Below are 26,294 nucleotides of genomic sequence, written 5' to 3'. Positions count from 1 at the left end.
TGCTCCTGCCCCACCAGGTACTCCTGGATGCTCTCGCTGAAACACTGCAGGGCTGGGGAATGTTCCAGAATGTTCCATGGAATGCCGGGAATTCTTGGGAATTTTTGGTGAATTTTTGGGGGATTTTTTGGGGTTATTTTGGGGGATTTTAGTCAGGCTGCTGCTCCTGCCCCGCCAGGTACTCCTGGATGCTCTCACTGAAACGCTGCAGGGCTGGGGAAACGTTCCGGAACGTTCCATGGAATGCCAGGAATTCTTGGGAATTTTTGGGAATTTTTAGGGATTTTTTGGGGTTATTTTGGGGGATTTTAGTCAGGCTGCTGCTCCTGCCCCGCCAGGTGCTCCTGGATGCTCTCGCTGAAACGCTGCAGGGCTGAGAAAAATGTTCCAGAACGTTCCATGGAATGCCAGGAATTTTGGGGAATTTTGGGGGGATTTTTGGGGATTTTTTTGGGATTTTTGGGGGATTTTAGTCAGGCTGCTGCTCCTGCCCCGCCAGGTGCTCCTGGATGCTCTCGCTGAAACGCTGCAGGGCTGCAGGAATGTTCCGGAACATTCCATGGAATGCCGGGAATTTTTGGGAATTTTTTGGGGATGTTTTTGGGATTTTTTGGGATTTTTCGGGGATTTTTGGGGGTGTTTTTGGGGATTTTGGTCAGGGCGCTGCTCCTGCCCCGCCAGGTACTCCTGGGTGCTCTCACTGAAACGCTGCAGGGCTGGGGAATGTTCCAGAACGTTCCATGGGATTCCGGAATTCTTGGAAATTTTGGGGCATTCTGGGGGGATTTTTGGGGGTATTTTTGGGGATTTTGGTCAGGGCGCAGCTCCTGCCCTGCCAGGTACTCCTGGGTGCTCTCGCTGAAACGCTGCAGGGCTGGGAAATGTTCCAGAATGTTCCATGGAATGCCGGGAATTTTGGGGAATTTTGGGGGGATTTTTGGGGATTTTTTTGGGATTTTTGGGGGATTTTAGTCAGGCAGCTGCTCCTGCCCCGCCAGGTGCTCCTGGATGCTCTCGCTGAAACGCTGCAGGGCTGGGGAATGTTCCAGAACATTCCATGGGATTCCGAGAATTTTGGGGTTTTTTGGGGATGTTTTCCATTCTTTTTTTAGGGAATTTTTCCAGAGTGGTTTTTTTTTTTTTTTTGGAATTTTCCTGGGGTTTTGGGGGGAATTTTCTAGGTTTTTTTGAGAATTTTTCCAAGCTTTTTTTTGGGAATGTTCCCAGGTTATTTGGGGAATTTTCCAGGATTTTTTTTTTCCATTTTCCCGAGGTTTTCTGGGAATTTTCCAGCGAGTTTTTGGGGAATTTTTTCAGAGTTTTTTGGGGAGTTCTCCAGGGTTTTTTTGGGAATTTTTACCGTAGCAGAGGGTGCATTTCATGGAATCTGTCCGGGCCATCCCCAGCAGGGGCAGCAGCGTCCCCAGGATGGAGCTCAGGAAGGGAACCATGCCAAAAACTTGGGAAAAAATTACAGGAAAAGGGTCAAGGACATGGAATTCCCAACATTCCGGCCTGAAATCCCAAAATTCCAGCTTGAAATCCCAAAATCCCAGCCCTAAACTCCAAGATTCCAGCCCCAAATTCAAAACTTCCAGCTTGAAATCCCAAAGTTCCAGCCCCAAATTCCCAAAATTCAAACTCCAAGCCCCAAAATCCCAGCTCCGAATTCCCAAATTCCAGCCTCAAATCCCCAAACTCCCAAATTCCAGCCCCAAAGCCCAAAATTTCAGCCCCAAAGCCTGAAATTCAAAGTTTAAATCCCAAAATTCCAGCCTCAAAACCCAAAATTCCAAATGGAAATCCAAAAATTTCAACTCCAAATCCCAAGATTCTATCCCCTAATCCCAAAATTCAAACAAATCCCAAAATTCCCAGCCCTAAATCCCAACATTCCAGCCCCAAATCCCAAATTTCCAGCCCTAAACCCCAAGATTCCATCCCCAAATTCCCAAACTCCAGCCTCAAATCCCAAAATTCCAGTCCAAATTCCCAAAATTCACGCCCCAAAGCCCAAAATTCCAGCTTGAAATCCCAAAATTCCAACCCAACAGCTAAAATTCAAAACAAATCCCGAAATTCCAGCCTCAAATCCCAAAATTCCAACTGGGAATCTCAAAATTCAAACTACAAATCCCAAGACTCCATTCCCAAATCCCTAAATTCCAGCTTGAAATCCTAAATTCAAAAAAACCCCAAAATTCCACACCTAAATCCCAAAATTCCCAGCCCTAAAATCCCAAATTCCAGCTCCAAATCCCAAAATTCAAACTTCAAATCCTCAAATTCCAAAATTTCAACTGGATATCTCAAAATTCAGACTTCAAATCCCAAAATTCCAGCCTCAAATCCCAAAATCCCAGCCCGAAATTCCCAAATTCCAGCCCCAAATCTCAAAGTTCAAACTTGAAATCCCAATATTCCATCTCCAAATCCCAAAATTCCAACTGGGAATCTCAAAATTCCAACTTCATATCTCAAAATTCAAAAAAATCCCAAAATTCCAGCCCAAGATCTTAAAATCCTGGGCTCAGATCCCAAAATTCCAGCCTGAAATCCCCAAATTCCAAATCCAGTCCCAAATTCCAGCCCCAAATCCCAAATTTCCAGCCCTAAACCCCAAGATTCCATCTCCAAATTAAAAAATTCCAGCTTGAAATCCTAAAATTCTGCCCCAAATCCCAAAATTCCCAGTTTGAAATTGATTTTCCCAGATAAATTCCTGATTTTCCCAGATTAATTCCCAGGTTTTCTTGGCATTATTCCCAGATTTTCCCGAATTAATTCCCAAGTTTTTCTGGATTAATTCCTGAATTTCCCCAAAACAATTCCCAGATTCTCCCTGTAATTCCTGGATGAATTCCCCAGTTTTCCCAGATTTCCCTGGATTCATTCCTGGATTTTCCCAGAATAATTCCCAGGTTTTCCAAGATTTTCCCAGAATTATTCCTGAATTAATTCCTGCATTAATTCCCGGTTTAATTCCTAGATTTTCCCAAGTTAATTCCTGGATTAATCCCTGCGTTTTCCTGGATTAATTCTCTGACTTTCCCACATTTTCCCGAATTAATCCCCACATTTTGCCAGAATAATTCCCAGATCTTCCCAGAATAATTCGCTAATTAATCCCCACATTTTCCTGGATTAACACCTGCATTTTCCCAGAATCATTCCCAGATTAATTCCCACATTTTCCCACATTAATTCGAGAATTAATTCCCTCATTAATCCCCACATTTTCCCTCATCAATCCCCACATTTTACCTCATTAATCCCCACATTTTCCCTCATTAATCCCCACATTTTCCCTCATTAATCCCCACATTTTCCCTCATTAATCCCCACATTTTCCCTCATTAATCCCCACATTTTCCCAGAACAATTCCCTAGTTAATTCCCAGATTTTCCTGGATTAATTACCGCATTTGCGCACGTTAATCCCCATATTTTCTCGAATTAATTCCCTGATTAATCCGCACATTTTCCCCAACTTATTCTCTGGTTAACCCCTCATTTTCCCCTCATTAATCCCCACATTTTCCCCTCATTAATCCCAACATTTTCCCCTCATTAATCCCCACATTTTCCCTCATTAATCCCCACATTTCCCAGATCGCTAATCGCGGCATTTTCCCGGATCAATCTCCAGGTTTTCCCTTATCAATCCCCAGGTTTTCCCGGATCAATTCCCATGTTTCCCCAGATCAATCCCCCCATTTTCCTGAATCAATCCCCACATTTTCCCTGATTAATCTCCACATTTTCCCCAATCAATCCCCAGGTTTTCCCAGATCAATCCCCAGTTTTTCCCAGATCAATCCCCACATTTTCTCTGATCAATTCCCCCATTTTCGTGGATCGTTCCTCACATTTTTGCAGATCAATCCCCACATTTTCCTAGATCTATCCCCAGGTTTTCCCAGACCAATCCCCAGGTTTTCCCGGATCAATCCCCGTGTTTTCCCGGATTAATCCCCACATTTTCCCTCATTAATCCCCACATTTTCCCTCATTAATCTCCACATTTTCCCTCATTAATTTCCTGATTAATCTCTCACTAATCCCCACATTTTCCCTGATTAATCCCCAGTTTTTCCCGGATCAACCCCCAGGTTTTCCTGGATCAATCCCCCCATTTTCCCGGATCAATCCCCACATTTTGCCAGATCAATCCCCCCATTTCCCCTCATTAATCCCCACATTTCCCTGATCAATCCCCACATTTTCCCTCATTAATCCCCTGATCAGTCCCCATTTCCGGATCAATCCCCAGGTTTTCCCGGATCAATCCCCCCATTTTCCCTCATTAATCCCTGCGTTTTCCCAGATCAATCCCCACATTTTCCTGAATCAATCCCCACATTTTCCCGGATCAATCCCCACGTTTCCCTCATTAATCCCCACATTCCCCAGATTGCTAATCGCGGCATTTTCCCAGATCAATGCCCTGGTCTCCCCAGACCAATCCCCCGCTTTTTCCGGATCAATCCCCAGGTTTTCCCGGCTCGATCCCGGTATTTTCCCGGATAAAACCCGGCATTTTCCCGGCTCGATCCCGGCATTTTCCCGGCTCGATCCCGGTATTTTCCCGGCTCGATCCCGGTATTTTCCCAGATCAATCCCGGTATTTTCCCGGATAAAACCCGGCATTTTCCCAGCTCGATCCCGGTATTTTCCTGGCTCAATCCCGGTATTTTCCCGGCTCAATCCCGGTATTTTCCCCGACTCACTCCCGGTATTTTCCCGGCTCAATCCCAGCATTTTCCCGGCTCGATCCCGGTATTTTCCCCGATCAATCCCGGTATTTTCCCTGATCAATCCCCGTATTTTCCCCGATCACTCCCGGTATTTTCCCCGATCAATCCCGGTATTTTCCCGGCTCGATCCCGGTATTTTCCCCGCTCAATCCCGGTATTTTCCCAGATCACTCCCGGTATTTTCCCGGCTCACTCCCGGTATTTTCCCGGCTCAATCCCAGTATTTTCCCCGATCACTCCCGGTATTTTCCCAGCTGGATCCCGGTATTTTCCCGGCTCAATCCCGGTATTTTCCCGGCTCAATCCTGGTATTTTCCCGGCTCAATCCCGGTATTTTCCCGGCTCACTGCCGGTATTTTCCCGGCTCAATCCCGGCATTTTCCCCGATCACTCCCGGTATTTTCCCCGATCACTCCCGGTATTTTCCCCGATCAATCCCGGTATTTTCCCCAATCAATCCCGGTATTTTCCCCGATCAATCCCGGTATTTTCCCCGATCAATCCCGGTATTTTCCCCGATCAATCCCGGTATTTTCCCCGATCAATCCCGGTATTTTCCCCGATCAATCCCGGTATTTTCCCCGATCACTCCCGGTATTTTCCCGGATCAATCCCGGTATTTTCCCGAATCAATCCCGGTATTTTCCCCGATCAATCCCGGTATTTTCCCCGCTCAATCCCGGTATTTTCCCCGATCAATCCCCACATTTTCCCGGATCAATCCCGGTATTTTCCCCGCTCAATCCCGGTATTTTCCCCGATCAATCCCGGTATTTTCCCCGATCACTCCCGGTATTTTCCCCGATCAATCCCGGTATTTTCCCCGATCAATCCCCACATTTTCCCGGATCACTCCCGGTATTTTCCCCGATCACTCCCGGTATTTTCCCCGATCACTCCCGGTATTTTCCCCGATCAATCCCGGTATTTTCCCGGCTCAATCCCGGTATTTTCCCCGATCAATCCCGATATTTTCCCGGCTCAATCCCGGTATTTTCCCCGATCAATCCCGGTATTTTCCCGGCTCAATCCCGGTATTTTCCCCGATCAATCCCCACATTTTCCCCGATCAATCCCGGTATTTTCCCAGCTCAATCCCGGTATTTTCCCCGATCAATCCCGGTATTTTCCCCGATCAATCCCGGTATTTTCCCCGATCAATCCCGGTATTTTCCCAGCTCAATCCCGGTATTTTCCCCGCTCAATCCCCACATTTTCCCCGATCAATCCCGGTATTTTCCCAGCTCAATCCCGGTATTTTCCCCGATCAATCCCGGTATTTTCCCCGATCAATCCCGGTATTTTCCCCGATCAATCCCGGTATTTTCCCCGATCAATCCCCACATTTTCCCGGATCAATCCCGGTATTTTCCCCGATCACTCCCGGTATTTTCCCCGATCACTCCCGGTATTTTCCCCGATCACTCCCGGTATTTTCCCGGATCAATCCCGGTATTTTCCCCGATCAATCCCCACATTTTCCCGGATCAATCCCGGTATTTTCCCCGCTCAATCCCGGTATTTTCCCCGATCAATCCCGGTATTTTCCCCGATCACTCCCGGTATTTTCCCCGATCAATCCCGGTATTTTCCCGGATCAATCCCGGTATTTTCCCCGATCACTCCCGGTATTTTCCCCGATCAATCCTGGTATTTTCCCAGCTCAATCCCGGTATTTTCCCCGATCACTCCCGGTATTTTCCCGGATCAATCCCGGTATTTTCCCCGATCAATCCCGGTATTTTCCCCGCTCAATCCCGGTATTTTCCCCGATCAATCCCCACATTTTCCCGGCTCAATCCCGGTATTTTCCCCGATCACTCCCGGTATTTTCCCCGATCAATCCCGGTATTTTCCCCGATCAATCCCGGTATTTTCCCCGCTCAATCCCGGTATTTTCCCCGATCACTCCCGGTATTTTCCCCGCTCAATCCCGGTATTTTCCCCGCTCAATCCCGGTATTTTCCCCGCTCAATCCCGGTATTTTCCCGGCTCACTCCCGGTATTTTCCCGGATCAATCCCGGTATTTTCCCGGATCAATCCCGGTATTTTCCCCGATCAATCCCGGTATTTTCCCCGATCAATCCCGGTATTTTCCCGGATCAATCCCGGTATTTTCCCCGATCACTCCCGGTATTTTCCCCGATCAATCCCGGTATTTTCCCGGCTCACTCCCGGTATTTTCCCCGCTCAATCCCGGTATTTTCCCCGATCACTCCCGGTATTTTCCCCGCTCAATCCCGGTATTTTCCCCGATCACTCCCGGTATTTTCCCCGATCAATCCCGGTATTTTCCCCGATCACTCCCGGTATTTTCCCCGATCACTCCCGGTATTTTCCCCGATCACTCCCGGTATTTTCCCCGATCAATCCCGGTATTTTCCCAGCTCAATCCCGGTATTTTCCCCGATCACTCCCGGTATTTTCCCCGATCAATCCCGGTATTTTCCCCGATCACTCCCGGTATTTTCCCCGATCAATCCCGCTATTTTCCCCGATCAATCCCGGTATTTTCCCCGATCAATCCCGGTATTTTCCCCGATCAATCCCGGTATTTTCCCCGATCACTCCCGGTATTTTCCCAGCTCAATCCCGGTATTTTCCCGGATCAATCCCGCTATTTTCCCCGATCAATCCCGGTATTTTCCCCGCTCAATCCCGGTATTTTCCCCGATCAATCCCGGTATTTTCCCGGCTCACTCCCGGTATTTTCCCCGATCACTCCCGGTATTTTCCCCGATCACTCCCGGTATTTTCCCCGATCAATCCCGGTATTTTCCCCGATCACTCCCGGTATTTTCCCCGATCAATCCCCACATTTTCCCGGATCAATCCCGGTATTTTCCCCGATCAATCCCGGTATTTTCCCCGATCAATCCCGGTATTTTCCCCGATCAATCCCGGTATTTTCCCCGATCACTCCCGGTATTTTCCCAGCTCAATCCCGGTATTTTCCCGGATCAATCCCGGTATTTTCCCCGATCACTCCCGGTATTTTCCCCGCTCAATCCCGGTATTTTCCCCGATCACTCCCGGTATTTTCCCCGATCAATCCCGGTATTTTCCCCGATCAATCCCGGTATTTTCCCGGCTCAATCCCGGTATTTTCCCGGATCAATCCCGCTATTTTCCCCGATCAATCCCGGTATTTTCCCCGCTCAATCCCGGTATTTTCCCCGATCAATCCCGGTATTTTCCCGGCTCACTCCCGGTATTTTCCCCGATCACTCCCGGTATTTTCCCCGATCACTCCCGGTATTTTCCCCGCTCAATCCCGGTATTTTCCCCGATCAATCCCGGTATTTTCCCCGATCAATCCCGGTATTTTCCCCGATCACTCCCGGTATTTTCCCCGATCAATCCCGGTATTTTCCCCGATCAATCCCGGTATTTTCCCCGATCACTCCCGGTATTTTCCCCGATCACTCCCGGTATTTTCCCGGCTCACTCCCGGTATTTTCCCTGATCACTCCCGGTATTTTCCCCGATCACTCCCGGTATTTTCCCGGATCAATCCCGGTATTTTCCCGGCTCACTCCCGGTATTTTCCCCGATCAATCCCGGTATTTTCCCAGCTCAATCCCGGTATTTTCCCCGATCAATCCCGGTATTTTCCCCGATCAATCCCGGTATTTTCCCCGATCACTCCCGGTATTTTCCCCGATCAATCCCGGTATTTTCCTGGCTCACTCCCGGTATTTTCCCCGATCACTCCCGGTATTTTCCCCGATCAATCCCGGTATTTTCCCCGATCAATCCCGGTATTTTCCCCGCTCAATCCCGGTATTTTCCCCGCTCAATCCCGGTATTTTCCCCGATCAATCCCGGTATTTTCCTGGCTCACTCCCGGTATTTTCCCCGATCACTCCCGGTATTTTCCCCGATCAATCCCGGTATTTTTCCCGATCTCTCCCGGTATTTTCCCGGATCAATCCCGGTATTTTCCCCGATCAATCCCGGTATTTTCCCCGATCAATCCCGGTATTTTCCCGGCTCAATCCCGGTATTTTCCCCGATCAATCCCGGTATTTTCCCCGATCAATCCCGGTATTTTCCCCGCTCAATCCCGGTATTTTCCCCGATCAATCCCGGTATTTTCCCCGATCAATCCCGGTATTTTCCCCGATCACTCCCGGTATTTTCCCCGATCAATCCCGGTATTTTCCCCGATCAATCCCGGTATTTTCCCCGCTCAATCCCAGTATTTTCCCCGATCAATCCCCACATTTTCCCGGATCAATCCCGGTATTTTCCCCGCTCAATCCCGGTATTTTCCCCGATCAATCCCGGTATTTTCCCCGATCACTCCCGGTATTTTCCCCGATCACTCCCGGTATTTTCCCCGATCAATCCCGGTATTTTCCCCGCTCAATCCCGGTATTTTCCCCGATCAATCCCGGTATTTTCCCAGCTCAATCCCGGTATTTTCCCGGATCAATCCCGGTATTTTCCCAGCTCAATCCCGGTATTTTCCCAGCTCAATCCCGGTATTTTCCCCGATCAATCCCGGTATTTTCCCCGATCAATCCCCGTATTTTCCCCGATCAATCCCCACATTTTCCCGGATCAATCCCGGTATTTTCCCCGATCAATCCCGGTATTTTCCCCGATCACTCCCGGTATTTTCCCCGCTCAATCCCGGTATTTTCCCCGATCAATCCCGGTATTTTCCCAGCTCAATCCCGGTATTTTCCCCGCTCAATCCCGGTATTTCCCCGATCACTCCCGGTATTTTCCCCGCTCAATCCCGGTATTTTCCCAGCTCAATCCCGGTATTTTCCCCGATCACTCCCGGTATTTTCCCCGATCACTCCCGGTATTTTCCCCGATCACTCCCGGTATTTTCCCCGATCAATCCCGGTATTTTCCCGGATCAATCCCGGTATTTTCCCCGATCACTCCCGGTATTTTCCCAGCTCAATCCCGGTATTTTCCCGGATCAATCCCGGTATTTTCCCCGATCACTCCCGGTATTTTCCCCGATCAATCCCGGTATTTTCCCAGCTCAATCCCGGTATTTTCCCCGATCACTCCCGGTATTTTCCCCGATCAATCCCGGTATTTTCCCAGCTCAATCCCGGTATTTTCCCCGATCAATCCCGGTATTTTCCCGGATCAATCCCGGTATTTTCCCCGATCAATCCCGGTATTTTCCCCGATCAATCCCGGTATTTTCCCCGATCAATCCCGGTATTTTCCCCGATCACTCCCGGTATTTTCCCCGATCACTCCCGGTATTTTCCCCGCTCAATCCCGGTATTTTCCCCGATCAATCCCGGTATTTTCCCCGATCACTCCCGGTATTTTCCCCGATCACTCCCGGTATTTTCCCCGCTCAATCCCGGTATTTTCCCCCGATCACTCCCGGTATTTTCCCCGATCACTCCCGGTATTTTCCCCGATCAATCCCGGTATTTTCCCGGATCAATCCCGGTATTTTCCCCGATCACTCCCGGTATTTTCCCAGCTCAATCCCGGTATTTTCCCGGATCAATCCCGGTATTTTCCCCGATCACTCCCGGTATTTTCCCCGATCAATCCCGGTATTTTCCCAGCTCAATCCCGGTATTTTCCCCGATCACTCCCGGTATTTTCCCCGATCAATCCCGGTATTTTCCCAGCTCAATCCCGGTATTTTCCCCGATCAATCCCGGTATTTTCCCGGATCAATCCCGGTATTTTCCCCGATCAATCCCGGTATTTTCCCCGATCAATCCCGGTATTTTCCCCGATCAATCCCGGTATTTTCCCCGATCACTCCCGGTATTTTCCCCGATCACTCCCGGTATTTTCCCCGCTCAATCCCGGTATTTTCCCCGATCAATCCCGGTATTTTCCCCGATCACTCCCGGTATTTTCCCCGATCACTCCCGGTATTTTCCCCGCTCAATCCCGGTATTTTCCCCGCTCAATCCCGGTATTTTCCCCGCTCAATCCCGGTATTTTCCCCGATCAATCCCCACATTTTCCCGGATCAATCCCGGTATTTTCCCCGATCAATCCCGGTATTTTCCCCGATCAATCCCCACATTTTCCCGGATCAATCCCGGTATTTTCCCCGATCACTCCCGGTATTTTCCCCGCTCAATCCCGGTATTTTCCCCGATCACTCCCGGTATTTTCCCCGATCAATCCCGGTATTTTCCCCGATCAATCCCGGTATTTTCCCGGCTCACTCCCGGTATTTTCCCCGATCACTCCCGGTATTTTCCCCGATCAATCCCGGTATTTTCCCGGCTCACTCCCGGTATTTTCCCCCGATCAATCCCGGTATTTTCCCCGATCAATCCCGGTATTTTCCCCGATCACTCCCGGTATTTTCCCCGATCAATCCCGGTATTTTCCCCGATCACTCCCGGTATTTTCCCGGCTCAATCCCGGTATTTTCCCCGCTCAATCCCGGTATTTTCCCCGATCAATCCCCACATTTTCCCGGATCAATCCCGGTATTTTCCCCGCTCAATCCCGGTATTTTCCCCGATCAATCCCCACATTTTCCCGGATCAATCCCGGTATTTTCCCCGATCACTCCCGGTATTTTCCCCGATCAATCCCGGTATTTTCCCCGATCAATCCCGGTATTTTCCCCAATCAATCCCGGTATTTTCCCCGATCAATCCCGGTATTTTCCCCGATCACTCCCGGTATTTTCCCCGATCAATCCCCACATTTTCCCGGATCAATCCCGGTATTTTCCCCGATCAATCCCGGTATTTTCCCGGCTCGATCCCGGTATTTTCCCCGATCAATCCCGGTATTTTCCCCGCTCAATCCCGGTATTTTCCCAGCTCAATCCCGGTATTTTCCCAGCTCAATCCCGGTATTTTCCCCGATCATTCCCGGTATTTTCCCCGATCAATCCCGGTATTTTCCCCGATCACTCCCGGTATTTTCCCAGCTCAATCCCGGTATTTTCCCGGATCAATCCCGGTATTTTCCCCGATCAATCCCGGTATTTTCCCCGATCAATCCTGGTATTTTCCCGGCTCAATCCCGGTATTTTCCCCGCTCAATCCCGGTATTTTCCCGGATCACTTCCGGTATTTTCCCAGCTCAATCCCGGTATTTTCCCGGCTCAATCCCGGTATTTTCCCCGCTCAATCCCGGTATTTTCCCAGCTCAATCCCGGTATTTTCCCCGATCACTCCCGGTATTTTCCCGGCTCAATCCCGGTATTTTCCCCGCTCAATCCCGGTATTTTCCCCGATCACTCCCGGTATTTTCCCCGATCAATCCCGGTATTTTCCCAGCTCAATCCCGGTATTTTCCCCGATCAATCCCGGTATTTTCCCCGATCACTCCCGGTATTTTCCCAGCTCAATCCCGGTATTTTCCCGGATCAATCCCGGTATTTTCCCCGATCAATCCCGGTATTTTCCCCGCTCAATCCCGGTATTTTCCCCGATCACTCCCGGTATTTTCCCAGCTCAATCCCGGTATTTTCCCCGCTCAATCCCGGTATTTTCCCCGATCAATCCCCACATTTTCCCGGATCAATCCCGGTATTTTCCCGGATCAATCCCGGTATTTTCCCCGATCAATCCCGGTATTTTCCCAGCTCAATCCCGGTATTTTCCCCGATCAATCCCCACATTTTCCCGGATCAATCCCGGTATTTTCCCCGATCACTCCCGGTATTTTCCCCGATCACTCCCGGTATTTTCCCCGATCAATCCCGGTATTTTCCCCGCTCAATCCCGGTATTTTCCCCGATCAATCCCCACATTTTCCCGGATCAATCCCGGTATTTTCCCCGCTCAATCCCGGTATTTTCCCCGATCAATCCCGGTATTTTCCCCGATCACTCCCGGTATTTTCCCCGATCAATCCCGGTATTTTCCCAGCTCAATCCCGGTATTTTCCCCGATCAATCCCGGTATTTTCCCCGATCACTCCCGGTATTTTCCCAGCTCAATCCCGGTATTTTCCCGGATCAATCCCGGTATTTTCCCCGATCAATCCCGGTATTTTCCCCGATCACTCCCGGTATTTTCCCCGATCACTCCCGGTATTTTCCCAGCTCAATCCCGGTATTTTCCCCGATCACTCCCGGTATTTTCCCCGCTCAATCCCGGTATTTTCCCAGCTCAATCCCGGTATTTTCCCCGATCACTCCCGGTATTTTCCCGGCTCACTCCCGGTATTTTCCCCGATCACTCCCGGTATTTTCCCCGATCACTCCCGGTATTTTCCCCGATCACTCCCGGTATTTTCCCCGATCACTCCCGGTATTTTCCCAGCTCAATCCCGGTATTTTCCCGGATCAATCCCGGTATTTTCCCCGATCAATCCCGGTATTTTCCCCGATCAATCCTGGTATTTTCCCGGCTCACTCCCGGTATTTTCCCCGATCACTCCCGGTATTTTCCCCGATCAATCCCGGTATTTTCCCCGCTCAATCCCGGTATTTTCCCCGATCACTCCCGGTATTTTCCCCGATCAATCCTGGTATTTTCCCCGATCAATCCCGGTATTTTCCCCGATCAATCCCGGTATTTTCCCCGATCACTCCCGGTATTTTCCCCGATCAATCCCCACATTTTCCCGGATCAATCCCGGTATTTTCCCCGCTCAATCCCGGTATTTTCCCCGATCAATCCCGGTATTTTCCCCGATCAATCCCGGTATTTTCCCCGATCACTCCCGGTATTTTCCCCGATCAATCCCGGTATTTTCCCCGATCAATCCCGGTATTTTCCCCGATCACTCCCGGTATTTTCCCAGCTCAATCCCGGTATTTTCCCAGCTCAATCCCGGTATTTTCCCCGATCACTCCCGGTATTTTCCCCGATCAATCCTGGTATTTTCCCGGCTCACTCCCGGTATTTTCCCCGATCACTCCCGGTATTTTCCCCGATCAATCCCGGTATTTTCCCCGATCACTCCCGGTATTTTCCCCGATCACTCCCGGTATTTTCCCAGCTCAATCCCGGTATTTTCCCGGATCAATCCCGGTATTTTCCCCGATCACTCCCGGTATTTTCCCGGCTCACTCCCGGTATTTTCCCCGATCAATCCCGGTATTTTCCCCGATCACTCCCGGTATTTTCCCCGATCACTCCCGGTATTTTCCCAGCTCAATCCCGGTATTTTCCCGGATCAATCCCGGTATTTTCCCCGATCAATCCCGGTATTTTCCCCGATCAATCCCGGTATTTTCCCCGATCACTCCCGGCATTTTCCCGGATCACTCCCGGTATTTTCCCAGCTCAATCCCGCTATTTTCCCGGCTCAATCCCGGTATTTTCCCGGCTGGATCCCGGTGTTTTCCCGGGTGAATCCCGGAAGCCCCGTGGCCATGGCGCTCACCGTTGGCGCAGGCGAGGTCGGCAAGGGCGCGCAGCACGCCGGGCTGGGGCAGCGCGGCAGGCGGGAAGTGCCGCAGCAGCTCCTCCATGACGCGGCTCAGGAAGCGCCGGCCCAGCTCCACCAGCAGCGCCGCGGCCGCCGCCTGCCACTCCCACTGCGCCTCCTGCCGGGGGAATACGGGAGAACGTCGGGGCACGTCCAGGGAAAATACAGGGGAAATTCGGGGGGAAATACGGGGGAAATTCGGGGGAAATTCGGGGGAAATTCGGGGGAAAGTTTGGGGAAAAATCGGGGAAAATTCAGGGGAAATTTTGGGAGAAATCTAGGAAAATTCCGGGAAAAGTCCAAGGAAAAAACACAAAAATTCCAGGAAAAAACCCAGAAAATTCAGGGAAAATTCGGGGGAAAATCGGAGAAAATTCGGGGGGAAGTCGGGGAAAATTTGGGAAAAAATTTGGGGAAAATTCGGGGAAAAATCGGGAAAAGTTCAGGGGAAATCAGGGGAAAATTCGGGGAAAATTTGGGAGAAATTTGGGGAAAATTCGGGGGAAAATTCAGGGAAAATTCAAGGAAATTTGGGGGAAATTTGGGGAAAAATAGGGGAAAATTCAGGCGAAATTTGGGGAAAATTTCGAGAAAAATCGGAGAAAACTCGGGGAAAAATCAGAGAAAAGTCGGGGAAAATTCTGTGAAAAATCACAGGAAAAAACCACAAAAATTCCAGGAAAAAACCCAGAAAATTCAGGGAAAATTCGGGGGAAAATCGGGGAAAATTCAGGGGGAAGTGGGGGAAAATTTGGGAAAAAATTTGGGGAAAAATCGGGAAAAGTTCAGGGGAAATCAGGGGAAAATTCGGGGAAAATTTGGAAGAAATTTGGGGAAAATTCGGGGGAAAATTCGGGGGAAATTTAGGGAAAATTTGGGGAAAAATAGAGGAAAATTCAGGCGAAATTTGGGGAAAATTTCGAGAAAAATCGGAGAAAACTCGGGGAAAAATCAGAGAAACGTCGGGGAAAATTCTGTGAAAAATCACAGGAAAAAACCACAAAAATTCCAGGAAAAAACCCAGAAAATTCAGGGAAAATTCAGGGAAAATCAGGGAAAATTCGGGGGGATGTCGAGGAAAATTTGGGAAAAATTTGGGAAAAAATCAGGGAAAATTCAGGGGAAATTTATGGAAAATTCAGGGAAAATTCGGGGAAAATCTGGGAAAAAAATTATGAAAATTTGGGGAAAATTTAGGGAAAATTTGGGGAAAATTTAGGGAAAATTTGGGGAAATTTGGGAAAAAACCGGGGAAAATTCAGGGAAAATTCAGGGGAAATTTGGGGAAAATTTGGGGAAAATTCAGGGAAACATCTGCAAAAATTCGGGGAAAATTCAGGGAAAATTCAGGGAAACATCGGCAAAAATTTGGGGGAAATTGAGGGAAAAACCAGAGAAAAGTCAGGGAAAATTGAGGGAAAATTCAGGCGAAATTCGGGAAAAATTTGGGGAAAATTCAGGGGAAATTTGGGGGAAATTCAGAGAAAATTTGGGGGAAATTCAAGGGAAATTCTGGGAAAATTAGGGGGAAAATCAGAAAAAATTCAGGGGAAATTCGGGGAAAAATCAGAGAAAAGTTGGGGAAAATTCAGGGAAAAATCAGGGAATATTTGCGGAAAATTTGTGGGAAATTCAGGGAAAAAATTTAGGAAAATTTCAGGGAAATTCTGGGAAAATTTGAGAAAATCCTGGGAAAAATCATGGAAAAAGCCGAGAAAAATCCCAGGAAAAAAATCCGGGAAAATTCCAGGAGAAAACACAGAAAATTCCAGTAAAAATCCAAGAAAACTTAAGGAAAGTTCTGGGAAAATTCCAGGAAAATCCTAGGAAAATTCCAGGAAAATTCTGCAAAAAAACCCCCCAAAACTGTAGGAAAAATCCCAGGAAAAGTCCCGGGAAAATCCCACAAAAATTACAAGAAAATTAAAATCCTGGGAAAATTCCAGAAAAAGCCGGGAATATTTCAGGAAAAATTCCCAGAAAATTCTGGGAAAATTCCAGGAAAAAACCCAGGAAATTCCGGAAATATCCCGGGAAAATTCCAGGAAAAAACCCAAAAATTCTGGAAAAATTCCGGGAAAAAATCCCAGGAAAATTCCAGTGTTTTGGCATTGAGATTTGGGATTTAGGATTGGGAAATGGAATTTTGGTTGGGAATTGGGATGTGAATTCTGGGATTTGGGATTGGGATCAGGATTTGGGATCAGGGATTAACTCAGATTTAGGATTAGGATTTGGGATTGGAAATTCTGGGATTTGAAATATGGACTGGGATTACTTTGGATTTGGGATGGAGATTTGGGATTGGGATTTTGGATTTAGGGTGTGGTTACCTTTGATTTAGGACGAGAATTGCCTTGAATTTGTGATTGGGAATTCTGAGATTTGGGGATTGGGATCAAGATTTGGGATGGGCATTTTGGGATTGGGATTTGGGATTGGGATGGGAATTTAAGGATGTGGGATTACAAATTCTGGGATTTGTGAGTGGAAATTTTGGGATTGGGATTTGTAATTTTGGGATTAGGATTTGGGAATTTTGGGAATAGGATTTTGGAATTTGGGGAATTGCAGGAATTTAGGAATTTGGGATTTTGGAATTTGGGGAATTGGGGGAATTTAGGGATTTGGCATTTTGGAATATGGGGAATTGGGGGAATTTAGGGATTTGGCATTTTGGAATTTGGGGAATTGAGGGAATTTAGGGATTTGGGATGGGAATTTGGGGATTGGGGCGGATATTTGGGTATTTGAGATAGGAATTTAGGGACGTGGGATGGGAATTTTGGGGTTAGAATTTGGGAATTTGAGGAATTGTCGGAATTTAGGGATTAGGAATTTAGGAACTGGGATTGGACTGTAGGGATTTGGGATTGGTATTTGGGGATTGGGATGGGAATGTAGGGATTTGGGATGGGAATTTGGGGATTGGGAATTTGGGGATTGGGAGGGGAATGTAGGGAATTCGGATGGGAATTTGGGGATTTGGGACGGGAATGTAGGGATTTGGGATGGGAATTTGGGGATTGGGAGGGGAATGGAGATTTGGGATGGGTATTTGGGGATTGGGATGGGAACTGAGGAATTTGGGATGGGAATTTGGGGATTTGGGATGGGAATTTGGGGAATCTGGGGATTTGGGATGGGAATTAAGGGATTTGGGATGGGGAATTTTGGGAATTTCAGGATTTGGGAAGGGAATTTAGGAAGGGAATTGAGGGCGTGCTCTCACCTTGGCCCGGGCCATCTCCTGCGCTGCCAGGGCGATGGTGGCGGCGGCCGCGCCCGGGCCCAGCTCCGAGAGGTGCCGGCGAACTACGGCGCCCATGGAGAGCAGGATCAGCGCCCGCTGCGGGGCCGGCAGCTGCAACCCCAAAAACACCAAAATTCAGGGATGGATCTGAGAGCAGGATCAGCGCCCGCTGCGGGGCCGGCAGCTGCAACCCCAAAAACACCAAAATTCAGGGATGGATCTGAGAGCAGGATCAGCGCCCGCTGCGGGGCCGGCACCTGCAACCCCAAAAACACCAAAATTCAGGGATGGATCTGAGAGCAGGATCAGCGCCCACTGCGGGGCCGGCAGCTGCAACCCCAAAAACACCAAAATTCAGGGATGGATCTGAGAGCAGGATCAGCGCCCGCTGCGGGGCCGGCAGCTGCAACCCCAAAAACACCAAAATTCAGGGATGGATCTGAGAGCAGGATCAGCGCCCGCTGCGGGGCCGGCAGCTGCAACCCCAAAAACACCAAAATTCAGGGATGGATCTGAGAGCAGGATCAGCGCCCACTGCGGGGCCGGCAGCTGCAACCCCAAAAACACCAAAATTCAGGGATGGATCTGAGAGCAGGATCAGCGCCCGCTGCGGGGCCGGCAGCTGCAACCCCAAAAAAACCCAAAATTCGGGAATGTGGGCTGGGATCTGGAGAGCAGGATCAGCGCCCCTCAGCGCCTCCTGGAAATCCTAAAAAAAACCAAAAAATTTCCCACATTTCCCCATATATCTCACAAATTTCCAAAAAAAAATCCCTAAAAAGCCCTCCAATTTCCCCAAAATATCTCAAATTTCCCCGAAATCCCCCAAACCCACAACTTGTCATCGTCCCTCAGGCGCTCCCCTCAGCACCGCAGCAGCTCCTCAGGCTCGGCCGCCCCGAGGCCACTCAGGGCCGCCCAGAAATGCCCAAAATCGCAAAAAAAAACCCCCAAATTTTCCCACATTTCCCCAAAATGTCCCCATATTTCTCTGAAAATTCCAAAAAACATCCCCAAAAAGCCCCCGAATTTCCCCAAAATCCCCAAACCCGCACCTTGTCGTTGTCCCTCAGGCGCTCCCCTCAGCACCGCAGCAGCTCCTCGGGCTCGGCCACCCCAAGCCTCCCGGAACTCCCCAAAATCCAAAAAAAATCCCACAATTTCTCCAGATTATTGCCCAAAATCCCTCATATTTCCCAGAAAATTCACAGAAAATGCCTCAAGAAATATAAAAAAAAAGCCACAAAATTCGTAAAACCCCTAGAAAAATCTCCATAACATTCCAAAAAATTGCCAAAAAATTCCCCAAAATCCCCAGAAAATTTAAAAATCCCCAAAAAAATCCCCCAATTTCCCCAAAATCCCAGAAAATCCCCCAAACCCGCACCTTGTTGTCATCCCTCAGGCGCTCCCCTCAGCACCGCAGCAGCTCCTCGGACTCAGCCACCCAAGGCCACTCAGGGCCGCCCGGAAATGCCCAAAATCCCCAAAAAACCCCAAATTTTCCCACATTTCCCCAAAATGTCCCCATATTTCTCACAAAATTCACAAAAACAACCCCAAAAAGCCCCGAGTTTCTCCAAAATGTCTCAAGTTTCCCCAACATCCCCAAAATCCGCCCCTTGTCGTTGTCCCTCAGGCACTCCCCTCAGCACAGCAGCAGCTCCTCGGACTCGGCCACCCCGAGGCCGCTCAGGGCCGCCCGGAAATGCCCAAAATCCCAAAAAAAATCCACTAATTTCTCCAAACTTTCCCCATATGTCTCAGAAAATCCCCCAAAAAGCCACCGAATTTCTCAGAAATCCCCCAAACCTGCACCTTGTCGTTGTCCCTCAGGGTCTCCCCTCAGCAGCGCAGCAGCTCCTCGGGCTCGGCCGCCCCGAGGCTGCTCAGAGCCTCCACAAATCCCCAAAAACCCAAAAAAACCCAAAAAGTTTCCCACATTTCCCCAAAATGTCCCCACATTTCTCAGAAAATTCCCAAAAAAATCCCCAAATTTCCCCAAAATCCCCCAAACCCGCACCTTGTCGTTGTCCCTCAGGCGCTCCCCTCAGCACCGCAGCAGCTCCTCGGGCTCGGCCGCCCCGAGGTTGCTCAGCGCCTCCCACAAATCCCCAAAAACCCAAAAAAACCCAAAAAATTTCCAACATTTCCACAAAAAGTCCCCACATTTCTCACAAAATTCACAAAAACAACCCCAAAAAGCCCCCGAGTTTCTCCAAAATGTCTCAACTTTCCCCAAAATCCCCCAAAATCCGCCCCTTGTCACTGTCCCTCAGGCACTCCCCTCAGCACCGCAGCAGCTCCTCGGACTCGGCCACCCCGAGGCCGCTCAGGGCCGCCCGGAAATCCCCAAACTCCCAAAAAAAATCCACTAATTTCTCCAAACTTTCTCCATATGTCTCAGAAAATCCCCCAAAAAGCCACCGAATTTCTCCGAAATCCCCCAAACCTGCACCTTGTCACTGTCCCTCAGGCGCTCCCCTCAGCAGCGCAGCAGCTCCTCGGGCTCGGCCGCCACGAGGCCGCTCAGCGCCTCCCACAAATCCCCAAAAAAACCCAAAAAGTTTCCCACATTTCCACAAAAAGTCCCCACATTTCTCACAAAATTCACAAAAACAACCCCAAAAAGCCCCCGAGTTTCTCCAAAATGTCTCAACTTTCCCCAAAATCCCCCAAAATCCGCCCCTTGTCACTGTCCCTCAGGCACTCCCCTCAGCACCGCAGCAGCTCCTCGGACTCGGCCACCCCGAGGCCGCTCAGGGCCGCCCGGAAATCCCCAAACTCCCAAAAAAAAATCCACTAATTTCTCCAAACTTTCTCCATATGTCTCAGAAAATCCCCCAAAAAGCCACCGAATTTCTCCGAAATCCCCAAACCTGCACCTTGTCACTGTCCCTCAGGCGCTCCCCTCAGCAGCGCAGCAGCTCCTCGGGCTCGGCCGCCACGAGGCCGCTCAGCGCCTCCCACAAATCCCCAAAAAAACCCAAAAAGTTTCCCACATTTCCCCAAAATGTCCCCACAATTCTCAGAAAATTCCCAAAAAAATCCCCAAATTTCCCCAAAATCCCCCAAACCCGCACCTTGTCGTTGTCCTTCAGGCGCTCCCCTCAGCACCGCAGCAGCTCCTCGGGCTCGGCCGCCCCGAGGCCACTCAGGGCCGCCCGGAAATCCCCAAAATCCCAAAAAAAATCCACTAATTTCTCCAAACTTTCCCCATATGTCTCAGAAAATCCCCCAAAAAGCCACCGAATTTCTCCGAAATCCCCCAAACCCGCACCTTGTCGTTGTCCCTCAGGCGCTCCCCTCAGCAGCGCAGCAGCTCCTCGGGCTCGGCCGCCCCGAGGCTGCTCAGAGCCTCCCACAAATCCCCAAAAACCCAAAAAAACCCAAAAAGTTTCCCACATTTCCACAAAATGTCCCCACATTTCTCTGAAAATTCCCAAAAAAATCCCCAAATTTCCCCAAAATCCCCCAAACCCGCACCTTGTCGTTGTCCCTCAGGCGCTCCCCGCAGCAGAGCAGCAGCTCCTCGGGCTCGGCCGCCCCGAGGCCGCTCAGGGCTGCTCAGAAATGCCCAAAATCCCAAAAAACTCCCAAAAATTTCCCACATTTCCCCAAAATGTCCCCACATTTCTCACAAAATTCCCAAAAAAATCCCCAAATTTCCCCAAAATCCCCCAAACCCGCACCTTGTCGTTGTCCCTCAGGCGCTCCCCTCAGCACCGCAGCAGCTCCTCGGACTCGGCCGCCCCGAGGCCGCTCAGGGCTGCCCGGAAATGCCCAAAATCCCAAAAAACTCCCAAAAATTTCCCACATTTCCCCAAAATGTCCCCACATTTCCCAGAAAATTCCCAAAAAAATCCCCAAATTTCCCCAAAATCCCCCAAACCCGCACGTTGTCGTTGTCCCTCAGGCACTCCCCTCAGCACAGCAGCAGCTCCTCGGGCTCGGCCGCCCCGAGGCCGCTCAGGGCCGCCCGGAAATGCCCAAAATCCCCAAAAAAATCCACTAATTTCTCCAAACTTTCCCCATATGTCTCAGAAAATCCCCCAAAAAGCCACCGAATTTCTCCGAAATCCCCCAAACCTGCACCTTGTCACTGTCCCTCAGGCGCTCCCCTCAACAGCGCAGCAGCTCCTCGGGCTCGGCCGCCCCGAGGCCGCTCAGGGCCGCCCGGAAATCCCAAAAAAAAAAACCCCAAAAAACCCCCAAAATCCCCCGAATTGCCCCGCAATCCCCACCTTGTCGTTGTCCCGGAGGTAGTCCCCGCAGCAGAGCAGCAGCTCCTCAGGCTCGGCGGCGCCGAGGCCGCTCAGCGCCTCCCGCAGCTGCTCCCGCACCTCGGGCTCCGCCTCCGCGCTCGCCTCCAGCAGCGCCGCCGCCAGCCCTGGAACGTTCCAGAACCCCCAGATTCACCTCGGCAATTTCCCAACCTTTTTCCCCTTTTTTTCCTCTATTTGTCCCATTTTTTCCCACATTTTCCCCCTTTTCTCCCCATTTTTCCTCATTTTTTACTTTTTTTCCCCAATTTTCCCCCTAATTTTTTCTCCAATTTTTCCCACTATTTTTCCATTTTTCCCATTTTCCCCATTTTTTCCACATTTCCCCTTTTTCTCCCCCATTTTTCCTCATTTTTAAACTTTTTTCCTCCAATTTCCCATTTTTTCTCCTTTTTTCCCCACTATTTTTCCCTTTTTTCCCCATTTTTCCCTCATTTTTTCCACATTTTTCCCCTACTTTTCTCCCCATTTTTCCCTCATTTTTTTACATTTTTCACCATTTTTTCTCCTGATTTTCCCCCCATTTTTTCTCTTATTTTCCTCATTTTTCCTCTTTTTTTCCCTTCCCCTCCATATTTCCCCCTTTTTTCCCTCCTTTCCCCCCCCACTATTTTTCCCCTTTTTTCCTCATTTTTAAACTTTTTTTTCCAATTTTTCTCCTGCTTTTTCCCCCTTTTTTCCATTTTTTCTCCTTCCCCCCCCCTTTTTTCCCACCATTTTTCTCTTCTTTTCCTCATTTTTCCTCTTTTTCTCTTCCCCCCATATTTTCCCCTACTTTTTCTCCTTTTTTTCCCACTCTTTTTCCATTTTTCCCCATTTTTTCCACATTTTCCCCTTTCTTCTCCCCATTTTCTCCTCATTTTTTTACATTTTTCCCAATTTTTCCCCTAATTTTTTCTCCTTTTTTCCCACTATTTTTCCCTTTTTTCCCCATTTTTCCCTCATTTTTTCCACATTTTCCCCTTTTTTCTCCCCATTTTCCCCTCATTTTTACTTTTTTCCCCAATTTTCCCCCTAATTTCCCCCTTTTTTTCCAATTTTCCCCTTTTGTTCCTAATTTTTCCCCTTTTTTCCAAATTTCCCCCCCTTTCCCCATCTCCCCCCCATTTTCTTACCATTTTTTCTCATTTTTTCTTAATTTCCCCCTTTTTTTTTATCCCCCCCCTACTTCCTCCCTTTTTTCTCTTTTCCCCCATTTTATTCCCTTTTTCCCACCATTTTTTCCTTTTTTTCCCAACCCGCCTCCAGCAGCGCCGCCGCCAGCCCTGGAACGTTCCAGAACCCCGGAGTCACCTCGGCAATTTCCCAACCTTTTTCCCCTTTTCCCCCCGTTTTTCCCTCCATTTTTTTCTGATTTTTTTCCACATTTCCCCCCTACTTTTCTCCCCCCTTTCCCCTTTTCCCTCATTTTTTTACTTTTTTCCCAATTTTTCTCCTGATTTTTCCCTCTTTTTTCCAATTTCTCCCCCATTTTTTCTCTTATTTTCCTCATTTTTCCTCTTTTTTTCCCTCCCCCCCCATATTTCCCCCTTTTTTCCCTCCTTTCCCCCCCCACTATTTTTCCCCTTTTTTCCTCATTTTTTTAAACTTTTTTCTCCAATTTTTCTCCTGATTTTTCCCGCTTTTTTCCAATTTTTTTCTCCTTTCCCCCCCTTTTTCCCCACAGTTTTTTCTCTTCTTTTCCTCATTTTTCCTCTTTTTTCCATTCCCCCCACTTTTTCCCCTATTTTTTTCTCCTTTTTTTCCCACTCTTTTTCCCTTTTTTCTCCCCATTTTTCCCTCATTTTTTACTTTTTTTCCCAATTTTTCCCACTATTTTTCCCTTTTTTCCACATTTTTCCTCATTTTTTCCACATTTTCCCCTTTTTTCTCCCCATTTTTTTGCTTTTTTATTCCAATTTTTCCCCTAATTTTTCTCCTTTTTTCCCACTATTTTTCCCTTTTTTCTCCCCATTTTTCCTCACTTTTATTTTTTTTCTCTAATTTTTCCCCTATTTTTTTTTTCTCAATTTTCCCCACTATTTTGCTTTTTTCCCCCATTTTTCCCCATTTTTTCCACATTTTCCATTTTTGTCTCCCCATTTTCCCGCATTTTTAAACTTTTTTTCCCTCCAATTTTTCCCCTAATTTTTTCTCCAATGTTTTCCCACTATTTACCCCATTTTTTCCCTCATTTTTTCCACATTTTCCCCTTTTTTCTCCCCATTTTTCCCTCTTCTTTCACTTTTTTTTTCCAATTTCCCCTAATTTTTTCTCCTTTTTTTCCCCACTCTTTTCCCCATTTTTCCCCATTTTTCCCCATTTCTTCCACATTTTCTTTTTCTCCCCATTTTCCCTCATTTTTTATTTTTTTTCTCCAATTTTTCCCCTAATTTTTTCTCCTTCTTTTCCCCACTATTTTTCCCTTTTCCCCCCATTTTTCCCTCATTTTTTCCACATTTTCCCCTTTCTTCTCCCCATTTTCCCTCATTTTTTTACTTTTTTCCCAATTTTTTCTCCATTTTTCCCACTGTTTTTCCATTTTTCCCCCATTTTTTCCTCGTTTTCCGCATTTCCCCTTTTTTCTCCCCATTTTCCCTCATTTTTTTACTTTTTTTCCCAATTTTTTCCCTAGTTTTTTCTCCTTTTCCCCACTATTTTTCCATTTTTTCCTCATTTTTCCCTCATTTTTTCCACATTTTCCCCTTTTTTCTCCCCATTTTCCTCCTTTTTTAATTTTTTCCCTAATTTTCCCCTTTAATTTTTTCTCTTTTTTTCCCCCACTATTTTTCCCTTTTTTTCCCCATTTTTCCCTCATTTTTTCCACATTTCCCCTTTTTTCTCCCCATTTTTCCCTCATTTTTTTACTTTTTTTCCCAATTTTTCCCCTAATTTTTTCCTTTTTTTTTCCATTTTTTTCCTTTTTTTTCCCCTTTTGTTCCTAATTTTTCCCCCTTTTTCCAAATTTCCCCCCTTCTTTCCCATCTCACCCCCATTTTTTACTCTTTTTTCTCATTTTTTCCTAATTTTCCCCTTTTTTTCATTTCCCCCCTATTTCCCCCCCTTTTTTCTCTTTTCCCCCATTTTATTCCCTTTTTTCCCACCATTTTTCCCTTTTTTTTCCGCTGCCACCCCTGGAACGTTCCAGAATATCAGAATTCAACACCAGAAGTTCTCCCAACTTTTCTCCTCTTTTTTTTCCTTTTTTCCCCCAATTTTTTCCCCAAATTTTTCCCTATTTTTCCCCATTTCCCCCCATTTTTTCCCTATTTTCCTCCAATTTTCCATTTCCCCCCTATTTTCCCCCATTTTATCTATTTTTTTCCACTTCCCCCCCCCTTTGTTTCCATTTTTCCCCCACCTTTTATCAATTTTTTCCATTTTTTTTCTAATTTTTTCCCATTTTTCCCTTATTTCCCTCCTTTTACCATTTTCCCCAATTTTTCCTCAATTTCTACCCATTTTTTCCAATTTTTCTCCACTTTTCCCCCTTTTTCCTCCTTATTTTCCGCTTTTTCCCTTTTTTTTACATTTTTGCCCCAACATTTTACCCCAATTTTTTCCTCCTTTTTTCCCAACTTTTTTCCCAAATTTTTCCTCTTTTTTCCCATTTTGCCCCCATTTTTGCCATTTTCTCCCTACCCTTTTTTTTATTTTTTCCATTTTTTCCCTATTCCCCCTTCCCCCCCCCTTTTTTTCCTTTTCCCAACCTTTTTTTCCCCAACTTTTCCCAAGGCTTTTTCCATTTTTTCACATTTTTTCCCTTCCCCTCTTTTTTTTTCCTTTTTCTCCATTTTCCCCCCATTTTTTCCCCAATTTTCCCATGGGAAAACCAGACTGGAAAATGTGGGAATTCCCAATTCCTGCAGGAAAACCAGCTGGAAATTTGGGAAAACTGCCTGGAATTCCCAATTTTCAAAGGAAAACTGAGCTGGAAATTTGGGAATTCCCAATCCCTGCAGGAAAACCAGACTGGAAATGCGGGAATTCCCAATCCCTGTTGGAAAACCAGGCTGGAAATTTGGGAAAAATGACCAGAATTCCCAATTCCTTTGGGAAAACCGGGGCTGGAAATGTGGGAATTCCCAATTTTCCTAATAAAGTGGGGTTGGGAATGTGAGAATTCCCAATCCCTATTGGAAAACCAGGCTGGAAATTTGGGAATTCAAAAATCCTGTTGGAAAATCAAGCTGGAAATTTGGGAAAAGTGGCCAGAATTCCCAATTTTCATAGGAAAACCGGGGCTGGAAATGTGGGAATTCCCAATCCTTGTTGGAAAACTGAGCTGGAAATTCAGGAATTCCCAATTCCTGCTGGAAAACTGAGCTGGAAATTCGGGAAAACCGGGCTGGAAATTCAGGGAAATTGGCCACAAATCCCAATTCTGTGGGAAAACCGGGGCTGGAAAGTTGGGAATTCCCAATTCCTCTTGGAATACCAGGCCGGAACTGTGGGAATTCCCAGTTTTCCTGTTGGAATTCCCAGTTTTCCTGCTGGAATTCTGGGCCGGAGCTGTGGGAATTCCCAGTTTTCCTGCTGGAATACCAGCACAGAACTGTGGAATTCCCAGTTTTCCTGCTGGAATACTGGGCCAGAACTGTGGGAATTCCCAGGTTTCCTGCTGGAATTCCCAATCGCTCTTGGAATACCAGGCCAGAACTGTGGGA

At 47.8% G+C, this 26,294-nt stretch overlaps 1 protein-coding gene across 1 annotated transcript in view; it reads right to left on the bottom strand.

The window, feature by feature from the left end:
* Positions 1-21,755, bottom strand: part of LOC135292222 (maestro heat-like repeat-containing protein family member 1) — a gene marked incomplete at both ends in the record, with an annotated part of 44,194 nt that extends 22,439 nt beyond the window's left edge. Inside the window, 4 exons of the mRNA XM_064406445.1 lie at positions 1,361-1,459; positions 14,068-14,230; positions 17,345-17,476; positions 21,610-21,755. Of these exons, the coding sequence (XP_064262515.1) occupies positions 1,361-1,459; positions 14,068-14,230; positions 17,345-17,476; positions 21,610-21,755 (540 nt within the window). The remainder of the gene's footprint in view (positions 1-1,360; positions 1,460-14,067; positions 14,231-17,344; positions 17,477-21,609) is intronic.
* Between the last annotated feature and the right edge of the window lie 4,539 nt (positions 21,756-26,294).

Source organism: Passer domesticus, unplaced genomic scaffold, assembly GCF_036417665.1.
Source record: "Passer domesticus isolate bPasDom1 unplaced genomic scaffold, bPasDom1.hap1 HAP1_SCAFFOLD_237, whole genome shotgun sequence".
Lineage (NCBI taxonomy): Eukaryota > Metazoa > Chordata > Aves > Passeriformes > Passeridae > Passer > Passer domesticus.
This window is presented reverse-complemented; position numbering and strand designations above follow the sequence as displayed.